At 34.4% G+C, this 18587-nt stretch overlaps 5 protein-coding genes and 1 non-coding gene across 6 annotated transcripts; all 6 read left to right on the top strand.

Moving 5' to 3' along the window:
- The first annotated feature begins 878 nt into the window (after positions 1-878).
- On the top strand, positions 879-2532 carry LOC114190627 (F-box protein At2g39490). Its single transcript, XM_028079587.1, has 3 exons — positions 879-1827; positions 1983-2138; positions 2236-2532. The coding sequence occupies exons 1-3, from the start codon at positions 1036-1038 to the stop codon at positions 2443-2445; spliced, it is 1158 nt and encodes a 385-aa protein (XP_027935388.1). The 5' UTR covers positions 879-1035; the 3' UTR covers positions 2446-2532.
- A 740-nt stretch (positions 2533-3272) lies between these two features.
- LOC114192696 (nucleolin 2) lies at positions 3273-5531 on the top strand. Its single transcript, XM_028082481.1, has 4 exons — positions 3273-4056; positions 4149-4320; positions 4554-4600; positions 4684-5531. Exons 1-4 carry the CDS (start codon positions 3611-3613, stop codon positions 5225-5227), a joined length of 1209 nt encoding a protein of 402 aa, XP_027938282.1. The 5' UTR covers positions 3273-3610; the 3' UTR covers positions 5228-5531.
- A 3449-nt stretch (positions 5532-8980) lies between these two features.
- Positions 8981-10505, top strand: LOC114190602 (protein UPSTREAM OF FLC-like). Its single transcript, XM_028079554.1, has 3 exons — positions 8981-9430; positions 9511-9580; positions 9745-10505. Exons 1-3 carry the CDS (start codon positions 9256-9258, stop codon positions 10313-10315), a joined length of 816 nt encoding a protein of 271 aa, XP_027935355.1. The 5' UTR covers positions 8981-9255; the 3' UTR covers positions 10316-10505.
- Positions 10506-11255: 750 nt separating this feature from the next.
- Positions 11256-11328, top strand: TRNAK-CUU. The gene has a single exon. It is a non-coding gene; the product is annotated as a tRNA-Lys (tRNA).
- Positions 11329-12839: 1511 nt separating this feature from the next.
- On the top strand, positions 12840-16125 carry LOC114189924 (protein ALP1-like). The gene is made up of 2 exons (XM_028078651.1): positions 12840-13323; positions 14787-16125. The coding sequence occupies exons 1-2, from the start codon at positions 13212-13214 to the stop codon at positions 15836-15838; spliced, it is 1164 nt and encodes a 387-aa protein (XP_027934452.1). The 5' UTR covers positions 12840-13211; the 3' UTR covers positions 15839-16125.
- Positions 16126-17794: 1669 nt separating this feature from the next.
- LOC114191446 lies at positions 17795-18263 on the top strand (the record flags this gene model as incomplete). Its single annotated transcript, XM_028080617.1, has 2 exons — positions 17795-17884; positions 17981-18263. Coding segments are annotated over 2 exons (174 nt in total), but the record flags the coding sequence as incomplete, so codon positions are not given.
- Between the last annotated feature and the right edge of the window lie 324 nt (positions 18264-18587).

The raw sequence follows: 18587 nt of genomic DNA, 5'->3' as shown, positions 1-18587 counted from the left end.
TTGTGAAAAACATATTATATCGTTTGCCATTTAAGTAGTTTTGGATTGCCATTTAAACCTGCATCATTTATGAAACCAAATTATTTTGGAACTTTATGTGGGACGACACTGTGGTCGGCCCAAGGCTCGGTCTCAACTCCGGCAATGGCACGACGCTGTGACACATATCACAAGGAACACGTCAGTTTCCGATGAAAATCCTAAACCCCAAAAATGCATTCGACTCCAAGAAGCTATGGTTTCCAATCAAAACCCTAAATCCCAAATTAATTTACTATCGAAAAACCTAACCTGCAACTTCAATGCTTTCCGTCAACGAACGTTCCACTGTGATTTCGTCTACCACCGTCGAGAATTGCTTTCGTGTGGGTGGGATTGGATGTGCAACAATAATGGGATTTGAGTAAATGCAGCGAAAATTTTAATCAACGGAAATTTGAGGAATGGTTCTCTCTCACCATGAGGAAGAAAAGCTTTAGAGGAAGTGATAAAGAAGCAAGTGAAAGAGAACTCCATTTTTTTAAGAAAACCCCTTTTCTTCAATTTCTCTCTCACATGTGCAGTTTCCCATTTTTTAACTCATAAAATTCATTTAATATATGTCACATCACTTTCTCAAAAAATTTGTAACTATTTACTTTGTCAAACAATTGTTTCCTTTTTTTTTTTTTATAACCGTGTGGGTTGAAGTGGTATCTTTTAGTCCATTATATAATTTATTTATAGCACTTAAAACACAGTTAAAAATTATCGAAAAAGAAAAATGAGTATAATATCTTTATTATAAAGACTAAAAAAGAAAATTAATATAAAATAAGATTGATATATGAGGTTGTGGAATAAGCACATCCACACTATTTATCTTGTTCAAATCCATTTCAGTCCCATCAATTACGATAGTGAAATAGCAAATAACGTTAAACACCGACAAGACCTCTGCATCAGTTTGAACACATGAATTCTGAGTTTTCTAATCTCTTAATCTTTCAACTTTCTCTTCTCATCATCTGTTGAAAAATTAGTGACTCATGAGTGATGGAGGATTTGTTCAGCAATTTGCCAGATGAAGTTCTGAGGCTCATAGTTTCTTTTCTGCCAAATGAATCAACACTAGAAACCAGCCTCATATCTACTAGGTGGAGAGACCTGTGGAACCAAGTTCTTGTTAGACATGGAACCACACAAGATGTAGCTGCTGCTGTTGCTGGATTTCTGGCTCGTTTTGAACAGCATGATCCTCTAAAACATCCACGCAAGCTTCAATTTCACTTTGCTGAACAACACACTGCACTCTCTGCATCCATTGCAGCTAACAACAAGCTTCTTCTTGATTTCCCTGCTGGGAACAAACACCTTCAGAGAAAGTACGAACTGCAGTTCATGCTCAACAAGGATCACATCACACACCACACTTTTCACCCCACTTTCTTGGTCAAAACACTCTATTTGAAATCAGTGAGTCACTTCACAAATTCGGTGGCTTCCTCCATCGTTTCAAGTTTGGAGCAGCTTGAGAAGTTGGTGATTGTTGAGTGCAGTGGGTTGGATTCTTTGTGCATTGAGTCTGAATCAAAGCTTCAGAAGTTAACCGTGTCAGAGTGCCCCCAATTGAAGTTTCTCCATCTTAGAACTTCTAAGCTTAAAAATTTAAGATACTGTGGACCTCTTCCTAGGATTTGGCCAGAATCTCATTTCAATCTGAGGCATGCCATGCTTGATTTCAGACAAGGACCAAGTTGTTCTGATTCTAAGGCTCAGGATTTCAATCAGACTCTACTAACAATAAAGAACTGTGAAACTCTCACTTTGTGTGGGTGGATTTTTGAGGTATGTATGCACATGTTCTTTCTGTTACTTAACTTACCATCAAATATTGCTGGTTTAACGCAATTATGAAGTTTAGCAGTGTATTAATGCAACAGTTTATTACATCTTTATTATACAGAACCTATAACTGCAAAAAGTTTTGTTTTTTCTTGTAGACATTGATATGGCCATCGATTTCTCCAAGTGGGAACTTCATATTCTATAAGATACGAGAGCTATGGTGGATTCACAATCATAAGGCTGAAAACAGCATCAATATCTTAGTCTCCTTTCTGAAATTATGCCCTGCCTTGGAGCAACTTTTTGTGAAGGTAGATGTGTATTGAAATCGATTGAAGCTCTTGTTTTGCTATAGTCTAAACTTCAATTTGTGACTCTTTTTTTTTCTTTGTCACTGTTTGAATGTAGAATGATTCTACAAGTTATTCGACTCCAGAGACCAAATCAAGTTTAACACAAGCAAGTAAATATACAAAATTGGAGCATCTGAGAGGGATAAAGTTTATGGGGTTTGCAAATAGAGTTGATGAAATTTCAGTGGCAAAAACATTAATTCAACTAATCAGAGAAGAGCCTCCAAAGATAGAGACATCAGATGGATTTACTTTGATATTTTGATGCAGTGATACTTTAAGGAAGATCATAGAAAAGTCAGTGTTGAGGGTTTTATGGCTCAGAGGTTGAACATAAATATAGATAAATATATATATATATATATATATATATATATATATATATATATATATATATATATATATATATATATATATATATATGAAGGCTTTTGTTTTTTGTTGCTTTGTGTCTGTCCTTTTCTGCTGTCTAAGACTATCGTAATAACACTGTCATCTTATCTTGTAGTAATAATTAACAAATAATTGACTCCAGTATTCAGAATAAAATAATTAAAAACTGATTAGATTAAAACCTCAACAAACATCATGCATTTTTGTGTGGATATCTATCTTCGTTTTTCATATTTTACTATCAAAATGTACACGTGTGTGTATTATAAACTTTTTTAATAACAATGTTGTATGATTCGTAATATATTTTTATAAGTGTTTTATAATATCTGTTTTTTTTTCACTATAATAAACTTTTTTTTTATTCTCCTTGCTTTATAATTGATGTGGCACAATTCACATTTTATATATCTCAAAAGATGTTTAAGAAATAATGTGTGTATAGAGAGGAGAACAAATACAGATGGGATCTGAGCTCAAGATATTCATACCACTTTCAACCCAAAATCGTAAGATAATGAGTTTATGTGTTTTTATTCTTATATAGTATTGTATTTTCTTATTTCTAACTAATGTGAAATTTACACTTGAATTTTTAACAATGTAGTCCAAATACAAAATGGTTTCAATTTTTCTACACTTTCACAATTTCTTTATGAACCTCCGGAATTTTTAAAATAACCATTTTACTTTTCAAACTATTTGTCTAAAAAATGTTTTAAAATAAGATTTCCAAAATGTATGAAATTTATTTCGAAACAAGATTTTAGAATAAGTTTTACAAAATGCATATAATATGTTAGAATGGAGTGTAATCAGTAGTTGTAGGAGTGCAGGAAGGAATAGATATTGGCTTTTGCTAAAGGCCCAGACAAATAAATCGTGGCCTTTCCGAAGCCCAAAAGAACAAAAACCTTGTTCAATATACCCTCCGAGTTTACGGCGTCGTTTGCTGCGTCTTCCCCAAAACCCTTTTGTTTGTGATTCTGTGACGAGGGTTTGAGAGTGGAGTTGCAGCCATAACTGGGGCTCGGAAAATGGTTCTATCAAACAAGAAACTGAAGCTTAAGCTCAGAGCTGAATTGTCCCAACAACAAAATGATATCAACGAAGTTCCTTCATCTTCGAACTCTCTCAAATCTCTTTTGGACGCTGCCACCCCCACACCCAGATTGTCCAAGCGAGACAAACGCCGAAAGCTTCGATCTTCCGAACACCCTCCAAAAGAAACCAACAAGGAAACTGAAACAGAGGGTTCACCCAAGAAGAAAAACAAGAAGAGAAAGAGGAAGGTAGAGGGCGATGACGTGGCAAATGAAGTTCCCGACAACACACCCCATAACAACAGTAAGAAGAAAAAGAAGAAGAAGAAGCTGAAGAAGAACAAGAAGAAAGAAACCAAAACCGCGGAGGAAAATGGTTCTAATGGTGGAGGGGAAATGCCTGAGGCCACAGAGTTAACCAAGACCAATACAACTACCAGGTTATAATAAAATTATCACCTTATAAATAACACTGTTTCACATGATTGAGATTTTTGTTTGTTAATGTTTGTGTTCTGTGATGTGTATTCAGTCAAGACCATGGTGATGTCCCTACAAAGGTTTATGTTGGAGGAATTCCTTATTATTCAACGGAGGATGATATTCGAAGTTATTTTGAAAGCTGTGGCACCATAACTGAAGTTGATTGCATGTATTTTCCTGAAAGTGGCAAGTTTAGAGGGATTGCCATTATTAGTTTTAAGGTGAGTGATAAATAATGCACTATTCTACCTTTTTCTTAACTTTACTTTCACACTGCCATTCACACTTCACCTATTTTTTGTATTCTTCAATTTCGACTTGAATCTAGAAACCTCTTTTTTAAGTTATTTCTTCTTCCATTACTAGTTATGTTATTTCTTAAGTTTATACTTCACTTTGGTAGTAATAAGCATGTTCACAACTTACTGACAATTTTGTGTCATTGTTCCTGCAGACCGAAGCAGCAGCTAAACGAGCATTGGCTCTTGATGGAGCTGACATGTTAGTAACACTGGCAATTTTCTTTCATGCTTAAATGATTTACTGTTTTTGCGCATTTCTCTTGAAACATTAATGTGTTACAGGGGAGGGCTCTTTCTTAAAATCCAACCATATAAAGCAACGCGAGCCAATAAAACATCGGATTTTGCTCCAGAAATTTTGGAGGGGTACAATAGAGTATATGTTGGGAATTTGTCATGGGATATAACAGAGGAAGAACTGAGGAAATTCTTCAATAATTGTGAGATAACGTCCGTAAGATTTGGTATGGATAAGGAGACAGGAGAGTTTCGAGGGTATGCTCATGTGGATTTCGGTGATAGTCAGTCACTGAAAACAGCACTTACATTGGACCAAAATGTTTTGTTTGGGAGACCTGTCAAGATAAGTTGTGCAGTTCCTCTGAAGAAAAAACCAGGAACTCACAAAAGCTCGACAGTTAATGGAGCTGATGGTGATAAATCAACTTCCTCAGGAAGTGGCAAGATGAATGGAGCTGATGGTGAAAAGCCAAGTTCCACAGTAAGTGGCAAGATGAAGAGAAGGACGTGCTATGAATGTGGTGAGAAAGGACATGGTTTTTCGGAATGTCCTAAGAAACAAACAGATGTTGCAGCTACAACCTAAAGCATGTAGGAAAACTCAAACAGGTCACGGTTCTTGTTTATTGTCGTAGACATTTGATTGTAGTTTATAGAATACAATAGTTCTGCATTCATAGATGATCGGGATTTTTCAGTTTCTTACTTCCCCTTGTTATTTTGATAATTATTTTCCCCTGTTACAATGAAAATTTTGTGTTTGTTGTAAGCAAAGGAAAGTAGGTGGAAATTAAAAAGTTACAAATAGTTTGAGATTTTGTTTTGTTCAACGATTGATAAGACAATTTGGTGCGAATTAACAGCAAATTCAAGCTTTCTTTTCTGTAGCACCTTATCGTGGCTGTATTTGTCATATTTAGATGTCTCCATTTGTGTCTAAATCTTATCCTGACTAGCTTTTCTCATCCATGAGAATATTTCTGAGCTTTGTACTTGTAAGGAAGATGAAAGTCTTATAAACGGATAAAAACTGAAGCACAGAACATGGATGTATGTGTTTGAAAAATATACTAGGGAATATATTTTCCGTACTTCTAAAAAAATAATATTAATGTGATTATCAGTAACTAAGAAAATTACAATCATGCGAAGTAAGTTTGGTTAGTCAATCGGTGCACGTTTAGATGACAAACAAAACTTTGGTCCTTAAATTAAAGTCACATCAAAAAATTGAAAATGGAATCAATTAGCTTTAGGTTCTATAATGAATTATAAAAGATTGTGTATCGAATTCAAACTTGCATTTAATTGAGGACACCAATTATCAAAGCAAAAATGAATTAACATGTAACTAACAGATTCTGCTACTTTAAATGTCTCACTTTTCTCATCTCTCTTCTAGTAAACACATTAACTTTTTCATTAATCTTAAAAATAGATTATAGATTAGATTATCATATTCTCCTTGAATTTCAGGAATCAACGACTACAAGATTGAAAAAGAAATGATTAGATAGTTGATTAATCTAACGAAGAAGATTTGTCTCAGCACGTACTTTCTTGTGATGCAATTATCATCTGACAGCTACAAGTGAGGGGTCTCCCTTCAAGTTTCTGGTTCCGGTTCTGCATAGTACCTTAAAAGAAACTTATCAAAGCAATTATTATGGCTACTGCTTCAATCTTGACAGTGATCAGATGTTTTTTTTATTGCATATAATTTCTTTTTTAGGGCTAGGATTTTATGCACTGACATAAGAATCAACCCTCTGCCATGCCAAAGCCATATCAGTTCAAAGATTTCAAATGAAGAATATAAATTTGACTGAATTCCTTGAAAAACTTACCTGTTCATCATTGATCACAATCAATTGTTTTACCTGCTCACTGAAAATGAAGTCTAAGAGGTAAGTGGTTCTCACATTGTCAGGAAGATGGAAGGATTCAAGAGAAAAATATACAGAAAATTTGTATCAATGGAAGGGACTACATTACTACATTGTACATGGTTTTATAAACTCAGGAACTAACTCATTCAATGACTAAACTGCATGTAAACATATTTCTCGACTAAGTTGTTAATCTGAGAGAAAAATACAGTAAGGTATAAAATGGAGTCACTAGATCTGCTTACACAGGCTTCTGCACACAGTACACACACCCTTTTGAGCAAAGTTACAAAATCGTTGTTATTCAATGACCATAAAATGTTTGCTCATTATCTTACTGTTGTTTTAGAAGTGGTGAACTGGCCTCGACCCTCTTGGATTCCTTCTACAAGTACTTTCATTTTTGTTCTTTTCTGCAGTTGTGGACTCTAAGAATACAACTGGCCAAACATCTTCTCTTTGATGATGACAAATAGCACACTCCTCCCTCTTCTACATGCAATTTGCTCTGTCTGCACTCTGCAGTGATAGTGGTTCCAAATAGTGGCCCGGTAACTTGTTCTGTGCATTGAAGGGCTCAATGCAAATGCCACGCTGTGCCTGTCCACAGTTTCTTCATTTGTTTCCGAATTTATTCCCTATCACACGTAAGCTTTTATCATTCATCCCATCTCTCACCACCACCTGCTTTCTCATTCTCTTTCTGCCACTGTACTCTTTTCATTCACACGCCACTTCAGCTTCAGAGAAGAGAGAAACAGCTTGAGACATGGCGTGACCAAGTGGTTTTCCTACACAGAGATTATACTGCATAATCACCATAAATATCTATCTAATGGTTTTCAGGAGAGATGTGGCAGAGTTGGTGAAGACAGGGAAAAAAGTACTTATTTGGTGGAACTGTAATTGTTTAAGCAGATTTTTAATAGTTTTCTTCATTTACAAATAAAGTGAGAGAACGATCTGCAGTACAAGGCAAAAAAAAAAAGTCTGCATGGGGATGTTAAATGTATCAACCCAATCCCTCCTATTAAAAAATATCTTGATTTTAATCTTTCTTTTTCTATAATAAATAGAACAATCTAAAAGTTTCTTAAACCATTTAATAGAATGTAAAATTTGGTCCCTTTTACCATATAACATGGGCTAAAACAACAGAGTCAAAATGAGAAATTTCCTTCAAACTTGATTACTAAGGTTTTGTCATGCAAAAATAAACCCCTTATTACTACTTATGTTCACCAACAAGGAAGGTCAATAACATAGCTATTCCGATGATAAGTAGGGATGGCAATGCGGGCCGGCCCGCCCCGTTTAGGCCCGCCCCGCATAAGGCCCGCACACCGCGGGCCGGCCCGCCCCGCCCCGCACATTTTATGCGGGCCACATACTCTGGCCCGCCCCGCATAAAGGTTGGCCCGCGGGCCCGCGGGCTGGCCCGCATTTTTTTTTTTTTAAATTTTTAAATTTATTTTTTTTTATGATAAAACTTTCAATGTTTAAAAATTGGGAAACTTTAAGAAGTTCACAAAATTAAGTAAAGACTTTGGGGAATTAGATGATAAATTGATAATTCAACATGTTCATCATATTCATACTATGACATACACAATGTATTCTTTAAATTTTAGCACATTAAGAATTACATAATACTTGTCTTTTCCAATTATACAAGAATTTGAAATGTTAATGCAAGAGTCCATAAAAGAAGTAATTAATATACACAAGTGCAAGTTTTTTTTTTTTTTTTTTAAATTTTATGCGGGCTTGCGAGCCGGCCCGCGCGGGCCGCGGGCTAGCCCGTGCGGGCCGCGGGCCTATGCGGGCCGAGCCCGCGCGGGCCTGCGGGCTCATTATCCTGGCCCGCCCCGCGTTTTTTATGCGGGCCTGCGGGCCGGGCCCGCGGGCCAGGCCCAAATTGCCATCCCTAATGATAAGACTTCATTAATGATTCAGAATATTCTATTGTTTTTCTTCTCTTGTAGACCGTGTGACACTTTTCTAGTGTTTCAGAATTATCTTAAGTCCCACATCGACAATTTCCTTATCCTTACACCGCCATCGAGTTCCTCCACAACATGCCTTGCCGTTTGATCAGTTGGTAGTAGTAGTTTGAGGTTCGTTGTTTTCTCTGGTCGTTTAAATTTTCTATGTAAAAGAACAGTGAGTTAGCCATTTTTATAACTTTATTTTGTGCACGACGTTCCGATGAGTTTCCCGCACAATCTGCGTGGTTGCCGAAACTTGTCCATTTATTTTCCCTGAAAGCAGTGCGATGGTTTCACGGGACAACTTTTGACTTCATACGAATAAAATGAAAAATTTGTCCTGAGCTCACTTTGGTCCGTGAGCAAGTACCATGATTGATATTTGATATTGATAAACACCATTTGACCCTTAACTTGCAACTATAGCAGTAGCATCTCTATAATATTATAACCTCAAAAACAGGTTTGGCATCTTGCCGTGAAATATATGCATTGGTACATGAAAGCTCATTATTACCCAAATGCAGACAACAGCCACTTTCCCTCATGCTGGCCCATTTCATTATAAATGCCAACAATCTCCCTCGCTTCAGTACCTGAATTGAGAATACAATTCCACACACCCTTCTTCCCATTTCAAATAATAATACAACACCTTCTCCTTCTGCACTCACAATCTTTGGCTTTCACTACCTCCATTTGCTGCTTTTTATTTTTATTTTGTTAAGGGGAAAAAAATGGTGGAAAGAGAAGCAGGTTCTGAGAGCTCCAAAATGTGGACTGAACCAAAACATCAAGCAACTCAGCTCAGAGTTCCAGTAATATATTACCTTTCCCGGAATGGCCAGCTTGAGCATCCACATCTCATGGAGGTTCCAATCTCATCTCCACAAGGAGTGCTTCGTCTTAAAGGTAAATGCTTCAAGGAAAATAGTTATGCCCAGATATAATTCACTGTTTCACTTGTGTGTTCACCCTCTCCTTCTCATCAGATGTGATAGATAGATTGAGTTTTCTCCGGGGACAAGGAATGACCAACATGTATTCTTGGTCTACAAAAAGGTATTTTTCTATTATTCTATTATTCTATCGCTTTAGACCCAATTGTCTTCACGTGGGTGTTCGAATGAGATGAAAAGGTTTGTGCTTGGATAGTAGTAGAACATTACATTCTTAAAGTGAATCCGAACACAACCTCTTGCAACTAACGCGATTTTTCTTCGTAGGAGTTACAAAAACGGGTTTGTGTGGCAAGATTTGTCAGAGAATGATTTGATTTACCCGAGTGGTGGGCATGAGTATGTCCTGAAAGGGACACAGATGGTAGAAGCTTCTTTGAGCTTTCGATCTTTCGAGACAATATCAACGTCGAGCTCAAAAAGTTCGACAGAAGCAAACAATTCTAGCATGGATGCAGATTCCCCTGCAACCATAAAGGGTAGAAGCCAATCGTTTAACTCGAGTGATTATAAGTTTTACAGGGCAAAGACGTGCGAGGAGTTTGCAGGGAAAGCCACCAATGCCTCGACTCAGACAGAGGAGAAGCGTAGGGAAAGGATAAAATGGGAGAAAGTAGAAGAGTGTGATGATGCAAGGGAGTTGGGTGAACATGAAAATGAAAATGAAAATGAAAATGAAGGGTCTTTTCGATTTTCTAGTTCTAGTTTTGGAGCGTTGGAAGGGTCTTTGAAGGGTTACGAATCAGCAGATATCAGAAACCAGAGGGTTGAGAATGAACGTCCAAGTGGGAGGATCAAGGCTTCAGAAGTTCTCATGCAGTTCATCAGATGTGGATGATGTAAAAGATTCTAGTTCAGTACTACGAATGAGGAACTATTAGTTACTCCAATTGGTATGATTATGCTGTTTCTAGTTCAGTTATAAATGGAACAATAAGTTGAATGACTTGTTGCTAGTGCTACATCTATCTCTTGTGTTGTCCCTTTAATCAAATTAGACATGTGATGACATGAATTATTGCTCCTTCTATTTTTTGTCGGCACCCAATGTTATTGCATCACCATTTGTCTGCAGAGAAATCTGTTGAATTTACTCAAATTTAGTAATCTAAACAAGATAGTTCACAATTAAATGGAATTTGTTGAATTATCTTTCATTTCAAATTCTTTTCACGAATTAAAATACATTTTCTTCTGATATTGTTATGAACATCTAACCTTGAAAAAATAGATCTGGAACGTAGTTCAACTCTTCTGCCTTGCCTTTGGTTATGAATATAGGTTGATTTTTTTGTGATAGTTCTGCTTCAATATTAAGAGGCAGGGTTGCTTTTTACTCCCAACCATAAAAAATTATATATATTTAAATTTAGTTCTGTGATATTTTATATTTAGAAGTTCTGAATGAGTTTACTTTCAGAACTAAGTGTAAATTATTTTAACCCCAACGCTTTTTTAATATCAGACACATCACTCATACTATATGACTAAAAGTTTGGAATTAGATACTGCAATACGCTAAACCGTTCAATGATACACGTATTAAAAAAATGTGGCAAATCTATGAAAGAAACATTGCTAAAATATTAAGTGGGAGACTATTTTTTGCATGTATAGTTTCTGATTTTATATCATTTCCAAAGCCTAAAATATGAAGGATTTAAAAAATATTAGTGTTTTTAATATTAATTTAAACTTAATTAAGATCACTATGTATTCTAATTTAATTTAATGACATGTGCAGATAAATATCAAAAGATGAGAATTTAAAAACAAAAGCCCGTCTAGCTCAGTTGGTAGAGCGCAAGGCTCTTAACCTTGTGGTCGTGGGTTCGAGCCCCACGGTGGGCGTTTTATTTTTTTTGACAATTTTAATTTTTGTTTTTATTATTTAACACATTGAATTATATAACAAGAAGCATGTCTAGTTGAATTGGTAGAACTGAAGTTTTTAATTTTGTGATCGTGGATTCGAATCCCACGGTGGGACGTAATTTAACCTCTTTACGGATTACGAGTTAAGAATTTGTATATTCTTATTTTACAAAAATAATAATATATTTATTGGAAAAGTTTGAGTATTTCAATGTCATATATTTGTTTTTGTTCAAAATGTTTTTACTAACTTTTATTGGCTACCTGTATTAATTTGAAAAGTCAAAAGATACTGCTCTAGAAAAAATATTAAAGCTAGCTTTTCATAATATTTTTTGATCAAGTGGATTAAAAGCAAATACTGTGTTTTCAATATCTTCCTCTCATCTCTTTCTTGCTGTGTCCGTATTTTAAAAAGTTCCACTCATATATCTTTTTTTCTTAAACACTAATGGCCAAGAGCATATTCAGTCATTCTGATCATCACAGTTTAGTTCAAAGGATTTACCGTTTGTTTGGAAGCAAAGTAAACTCTATTTCAAAAAATCAAATCACATTATGTCTATCATACTTTCTCTTTTTAATGAATTTAAGGTGTTTAATGATTGTGAATTAAAATTAATATTTTAAAATATGAAAATTCACTTCGTGAATTCAAACCTTTCCCCACAACATTATCATAATGAAAAGTTACATTTTTTTTTTTATAAAATTTAAAACTTTATACCTTTTAGAGGTTAAATATGATATTTTTGGATCAATTTCAATGCAAATGAGCATCTTAACATTCTTTTCACTTGATGGATAGTTTTTCACCCTCTATTACAGATTTTAATTTTTTTTAAATAACATGAATATTTTGTCTGAAATCCAGAAGTGAACACTGTACATTTTTTTTTTCATTTGATAAAATCGCAAAAACCAGTATAAGAACGTCAAACTATTTTTTAGTGGCACCTAGCTAGAGGTGAGAATATGCAGAAACAGAAAAACAGCTGAGAAATTGATTTAAAACTATTCATTAGTGTTAACATAGATTAATACCCTATATAGTTTTAATTTAAATAGTAAAACTTTTGAAATAAATAAACATTATAATGTAAGCATTATATCCCAAGAGAGGATAATCTATTCTGTTGAAAAATAAACATTTTGATATTTTTTAAATGAACTTGTACACGTATGTAAGCTAGCTCCAGAGACAGTGACGATGATGTGAAAACAGAAATGGTCCAACAACGTAGTAAATGAAAATGATATTTTGAAATGAATATCAGAGACACGATGATGCATGAATGGAACGACAATGGTAAAGGGTAAAACTACAGATAAATTAACAAGAGGGTTTCATGTTTCTGATAGTAAAAAAAATCAGTTTTTATATTTGGAAATTATTGTTTAAATGCTAAAGTTACGGTTGGGTAAAGTGATTAGAAAAGTAATAATAAAAGGAATTGAAATACCATAAGGAGGAAGTGTTGAATTGTTCATGACATGGCGATTTACGACATAAACTAGCGGTCTCGTCTCATCGAGCTATTTTAATTTTTTTATATAATTTTATTTTTTTACATTCTTTGATTCCCTTCACTCCATCTATATATACATATATGGATATTACACCAGGCATTAGTTACTCACGTATTCTGCTTCCTTCTTTCTTTCACCCTTTCTCTCTAAGCTTTACTACTTCATTCATTCATCTTTTTCATATTATAATAAATACTCTGCAATTTGCACACACACACTTTGATTCTTGTTTGGTGGAGTTGAAATCTGGGTGGTGATTAATGGGTTTTGTTCCCTTTTTCTGATTTTGCTTTGGTTTGGTGTTATTTTGGGTTGTGAATAAACACTGAATGGGTTCCATCAGAGGAATCAAGAAGAGGAAGAAGGCTGATGACAGAGATGGCCAAGATGCCTCTGCCACCCCATTCGATTGGTGGCAACATTTCTCTCTCAGAATTTCAGGTACACTGCAATATCCTTTCTTGTTTGTGATTGGACATGCGTGTGTGTTATTCTTTTACTTAGTTTTTCATTGTATATCAAGACTTATTGTTATTATTATGATTATCTGATGTAGGGCAAAAAAGTTATGTGCTTTTTGGTAATGGGTAGGATTATAATGATTCAAGATTTGTTTCTTCGAGCTTAATAAGTTACTCATCTTTTGTTGATATCTTTGTTTTCTTTGCTCTTATGGGGCATACATCTTTTGCTGAGTTACTTGATAAAGAAAGTGACCCCATGTCTTTGACCAAAATGTGTTTCTCACAAGGAATGTATTTCTAACTTAGGAACTTTAATATTGTTTGGTTATAATTTTGTTGAATCATGTTTGGTTATCATATATCTGTTTGGCTAGTTGTTATTTGTATCTTAACCTTCCAAATTGTGAAACTTCTGGTATGGTGTCACCACATAATTAGACCATTGGTGGGATCCTGATTGTAGGTATAAACACCAGAATTATTTACTTGTTGCGGTAATTCACTAACACAACAATTTGGGTATCTTGTGCATTGTTTTCACGTGAGTGCAGCTTCTTTATCTTGTTGTGCATTGATGTCAGTCAATACTCATTTTGACTTTCAACCCATTTCAAAGGATCTTTCTTCCTTTGATCTAGCTTTTCGTCTCTTCCCAATGTCTGCTTTGAAGAGTCATATAATTTGCAATTTCATCTTTATACTGAATAATACCCAGATGAATAACCAATGAGATTACTCAAGCTTGTGGTTAACACTGTACTTTCCAACTAATAAAACTATTTATGAAATGTATTTTTGCATGTGACTTATTAAATCGATTTGCAAAACTAAGGTATATAGATTCTGTGAAACTTCTCTTTAAATGTCAGATGTGCTGAACTGGGAATAAATGTTAGACTGGCAGGGTTGGTACGGTAAAAAAATGAGTTCAAAACCTTATAATCTGATTGACTGCTGAAGAGATTTTAAAAGAAAATAACATCTGAAAAGCAGAGGTATGAACCCTTATTCAGTTTTTTATAGTTGAACCCCTTCAGTCAATGCCTTACTATACTGATTTTCTGAATCAGAATTCTGTCTCATGTAGCCATTAGGTTCTTCATATTTTTGTGATATTTCTGCTTTGTGACCTGAGTAGATTTCTTTGTACAAGTATAAGAAAAGAAGGATTTTTCTGACAGCTTTCAGAGAAAACTTACCTCTAGTTAGACCATCCCAGTTACAAAGAATTTGCACATATATTTCTAATATATTTGAGTATAACTGTGTCCTGATATAAAGAATATTGTTTCTGGCATTACTTCTTCTGGCCTATGTGGGCTAACATCCTTTCATGTAATTCGAGATGGTGCATGATGTGCTAAACTTATTCATAATACATTTGTGAAATTCAACCACCCATCTTCATGATATGCTCATGCTTTAATTTTCCAATTTTAGGACCTTTGGCTCAATCTAAAAATATAGAGAAATTTGAGTCAGTTTTCAAGATCTCAAGGAAGACGTTCAACTACATATGTTCTCTTGTGGAAGAAGACCTGCTGGCCAGAGCCTCAAATTTTGTTGATTTAAATGGCAAACGTTTGTCTATAAATGACCAAGTGGCTGTAGCTCTTAGAAGGCTGAGCTCTGGTGAGTCATTGTCAACCATTGGCGACTCATTTCGGATGAACCAGTCGACTGTTTCCCAAGTAACATGGAGGTTTGTGGAAGCAATGGAAGAAAGAGGACTCCACCATCTCAGCTGGCCTTCAACCGAAACCGAAATGGAAGAGATAAAGGGCAAGTTTGAGAACTTCAGGGGCCTTTCTAATTGTTGTGGTGCCGTTGACAGCACACACATAATGATGACTTTGCCCTCTGTGGATGCTTTGAATAGTGTGTGGCTTGATCGTGAGAAGAACTGCAGCATGGTCCTGCAAGCCATTGTGGATCCTGATCTGAGATTCCGTGACATAGTTACTGGATGGCCAGGAAGTATGAGTGATGAGCAAGTGCTGAGAAGTTCTTCTTTTTTCAAACTTGGTGAAGAAGGGAAAAGGTTGAATGGGGGTAGGAAAGTACTTCCAGAAGGAACAGTTCTCAGGGAATATATCATAGGGGACAGAGGCTTTCCTCTTTTGCCATGGCTTCTTACACCTTACGAAGGTAAAGGACTCTCAAATGTTCAAGTTGAGTTCAATAGAAGGGTTGTTGAAACTCAAATGTTGGCCAAGAAAGCATTGGCTAGGCTGAAGGAGATGTGGAGGATAATCCAAGGTGTGATGTGGAAACCTGACAAGCACAAGTTACCAAGAATTATTCTTGTCTGCTGCATACTGCATAATATAGTTATCGATATGAAGGATGAAGTACTGAATGATATGTCCTCTTGCCACCAGCATGATTCCAGATATCAAGACCAAACCTGTGAATTTGTGGACAACACTGCAAACTCTATCAGAGAGAAGCTATCTCTCTTCCTGTCTGGCAAGGTGCCCAGTGAAAGATGATTTCTTAGGATTGTTTCAAGTGAATGGGAGTTATATGAAATTAGATCTTTGTTACCATCTTCATGTTATTTTGGTTGACAAGACAACTGACTTAGACACAAATAAATTTTTGTTGCCTCTGCATCAGTATCTGCCCAAGCAGGAGGATACTAATTATAATTCTTGTTGAATGTTCCTCTGCTGGGGATTTAGGTGAGTAGACTACAACTTTAATGACACAAATGATGCAAATTTGGAAACTACCTCAGTTTGGACACTGCAATGTATGATCATATTTTAGACTTGAAGTTGGGGTTTGGGTTTAGACTTAAGTCAAACGATAATGGATAGTGTTGATATGATATTTAGAGGATTGCAGTTTTTAGTGTTCTTACGCTACGTTTTAATCAAATGAAACGGGTAATGCAAACTGATAAAACAATAGTTCTATTTTAATATGGTTTGATTTTCAAACTTTTGTGCTTGAAAGAAAATTTGTCAGGAAATAGTAGTTTTTTAAAATAAATTTCAATCTTAGAAGGATTAGAAATCTTGAGTCGAAGCAAATTTAATACCAAACTTAATTAAAAAATAAAAACTAAACAGCAAAAAAAAGCCAACAAATAATCCAAATTCGATAATTATTATAGATACATATTGAATGTTGATATCATCCCTACATGTGAGTGCATTATGGGTGGATGGCAATTAGGTTTTAGTGGTTTGTCTATCGTCTTTTTTTTTTCTCTTCAAAAATTATTTTTTAACAGTTATTTCATTAATAAATTTGACAAAGTTAATAAATAAAGTGATTTTTTATTTTTTTATGAAAGTAAAAATAAAAAAATAGTTATTTATCAAAATTTGTCGAATGAAATTTTGTTAAAATACCATTTTTCTTTCTTTTTTGAAGTCAAAATTTGTAACTTTTTTTTAATCTCTGAAATAGATACAAAATTGGTGTGTCATTTCTATTTCCGTGTATGTCAAGAATTCATACTTAATATATTGTACATTTTATTCTCTTGCATGTCAAATAAAACTAATAATTGTAATTACATAAATTTTAAAATAAAATATTAAATAAATTAAGAGTATCTTAGTAGTGTATTAATTATTTAAGATAAGGATAAGTATGATAATAAAAACAAAATAAATATACATTTAAAACTTATATATTACTCATTCTCATAGTTATTGCTGTCAATCATATAAAGCATCAGAAAACATTATATTACTTACTCTCTGATTTACAAAAAAGATTGAACTGTAAACTTTACAAATTTATATTTTAATATTTATAATTTACAATATTATATCATTATGGATCTATTTTTCTTTTTCATAAAAGATAATAGTTTGACCTTGTTAAATTTGTGTATACACAAGAAGAGATAAACATAGACTTCATCATTATTTGTTTGGTTGAATAAACTTTAATTCTCTTCGAAAAATAAAGTAAGTATTTTTTATAGTTTGAAATATATATATATATATATATATATATATATATATATATATATATATGCATGGTAACTTTTATCCATATATAAATTTTTTATTTTTTATTTTCTTCTAAAAATGTTAGTAGAGAAGATTATAAAATGAAAAATTAACATGAGAGAATGTATGTTCTTGCTGTAACTAAGTGAAAGAAATGCACATAAGGTTCAGGATAACTTAATAGAGTATAATGTTTTAAATTATTTTAAAATAGGTATCAAATACAATAATTATTTTAAATATGAAAAAATAGTTACATTTTACAAATATTTAGTTATTTTTGGATATAAGAGCAGCAGTTAGCTTTAGATTTGAAATATTTGGGCCTCATGAAAGAAGGAAAATATATAATTGGGCTATCTGGGTGGCCTGGTATTGTTCAAAGAGAAGAGTTTAAAGAAAATGACGTTGTGATTTCTCTGCATTAGGGAAGAAGGAATTCAAAGGCGAAGAAGCCACTGAAATTGAAATTGAATTGGAATGAGAATGGAATTGAAAAATGTTGTGAAGGACAAGAAATTTTGGATGGCATCTTTCATCATTGCTTGGGCTGCAGCTCTTCAGGTAAGGTAGGTTACCCTATATTCTAATCAATCCTTATTCTCATCTCTTCTCTTCAATTCTTCATCTATTTCTTGTGTTTTGCGTTTCCAATTTCAGGGTCACATGATGTGGTTGCAGCGCCAGAATTCATTCAAAGAAAAATTCGGTAACCCCCAAGATCATCCTCAAAACCCTAATTAACTCACTGCTTCACTCTCTTAGATCACACCTTCACTTCTATTCTGTTTCTATGCTTCAATTTATTTACAATCTGAATTATGCATATGTTTATCAATCTGAATTATGCATATGTTGTACGTTTATCGACTGTGAAACTACTGGATAGCACATTTTAAAACAGAAACGATGAAATCTAAAAGCAGACTAAAATTATTCTCAATTATTGGCTTCAGAGTTTATATTCACTTCTGGCATGTTCTGATTCAATTTAATTTCAGATTTGGTTCACCTGAATCACTGGTTGCATGATAATGTGTTGATCAATTCAAACCAGTTGTTTTATGCGTCCTATTAATATAGATTATAACTTATGAATCCCCCTCGGGCTTTCCGATGAAAACTCTGATCCATGTCACAGTTTCTTCCCCAATGGTTCTCCCTAGTGACCCACACTCATTCTCACATTATGGTGCAGAGGATGGAAGTTGTTGTCGTGGAAGAATTTTAGTGAGAGATTGTAGGGTAACCCTTAGTTCAGGTGCCT

Source organism: Vigna unguiculata, chromosome 7, assembly GCF_004118075.2.
Source record: "Vigna unguiculata cultivar IT97K-499-35 chromosome 7, ASM411807v1, whole genome shotgun sequence".
NCBI classification, from domain to species: Eukaryota; Viridiplantae; Streptophyta; class Magnoliopsida; order Fabales; family Fabaceae; genus Vigna; species Vigna unguiculata.
This window is presented reverse-complemented; position numbering and strand designations above follow the sequence as displayed.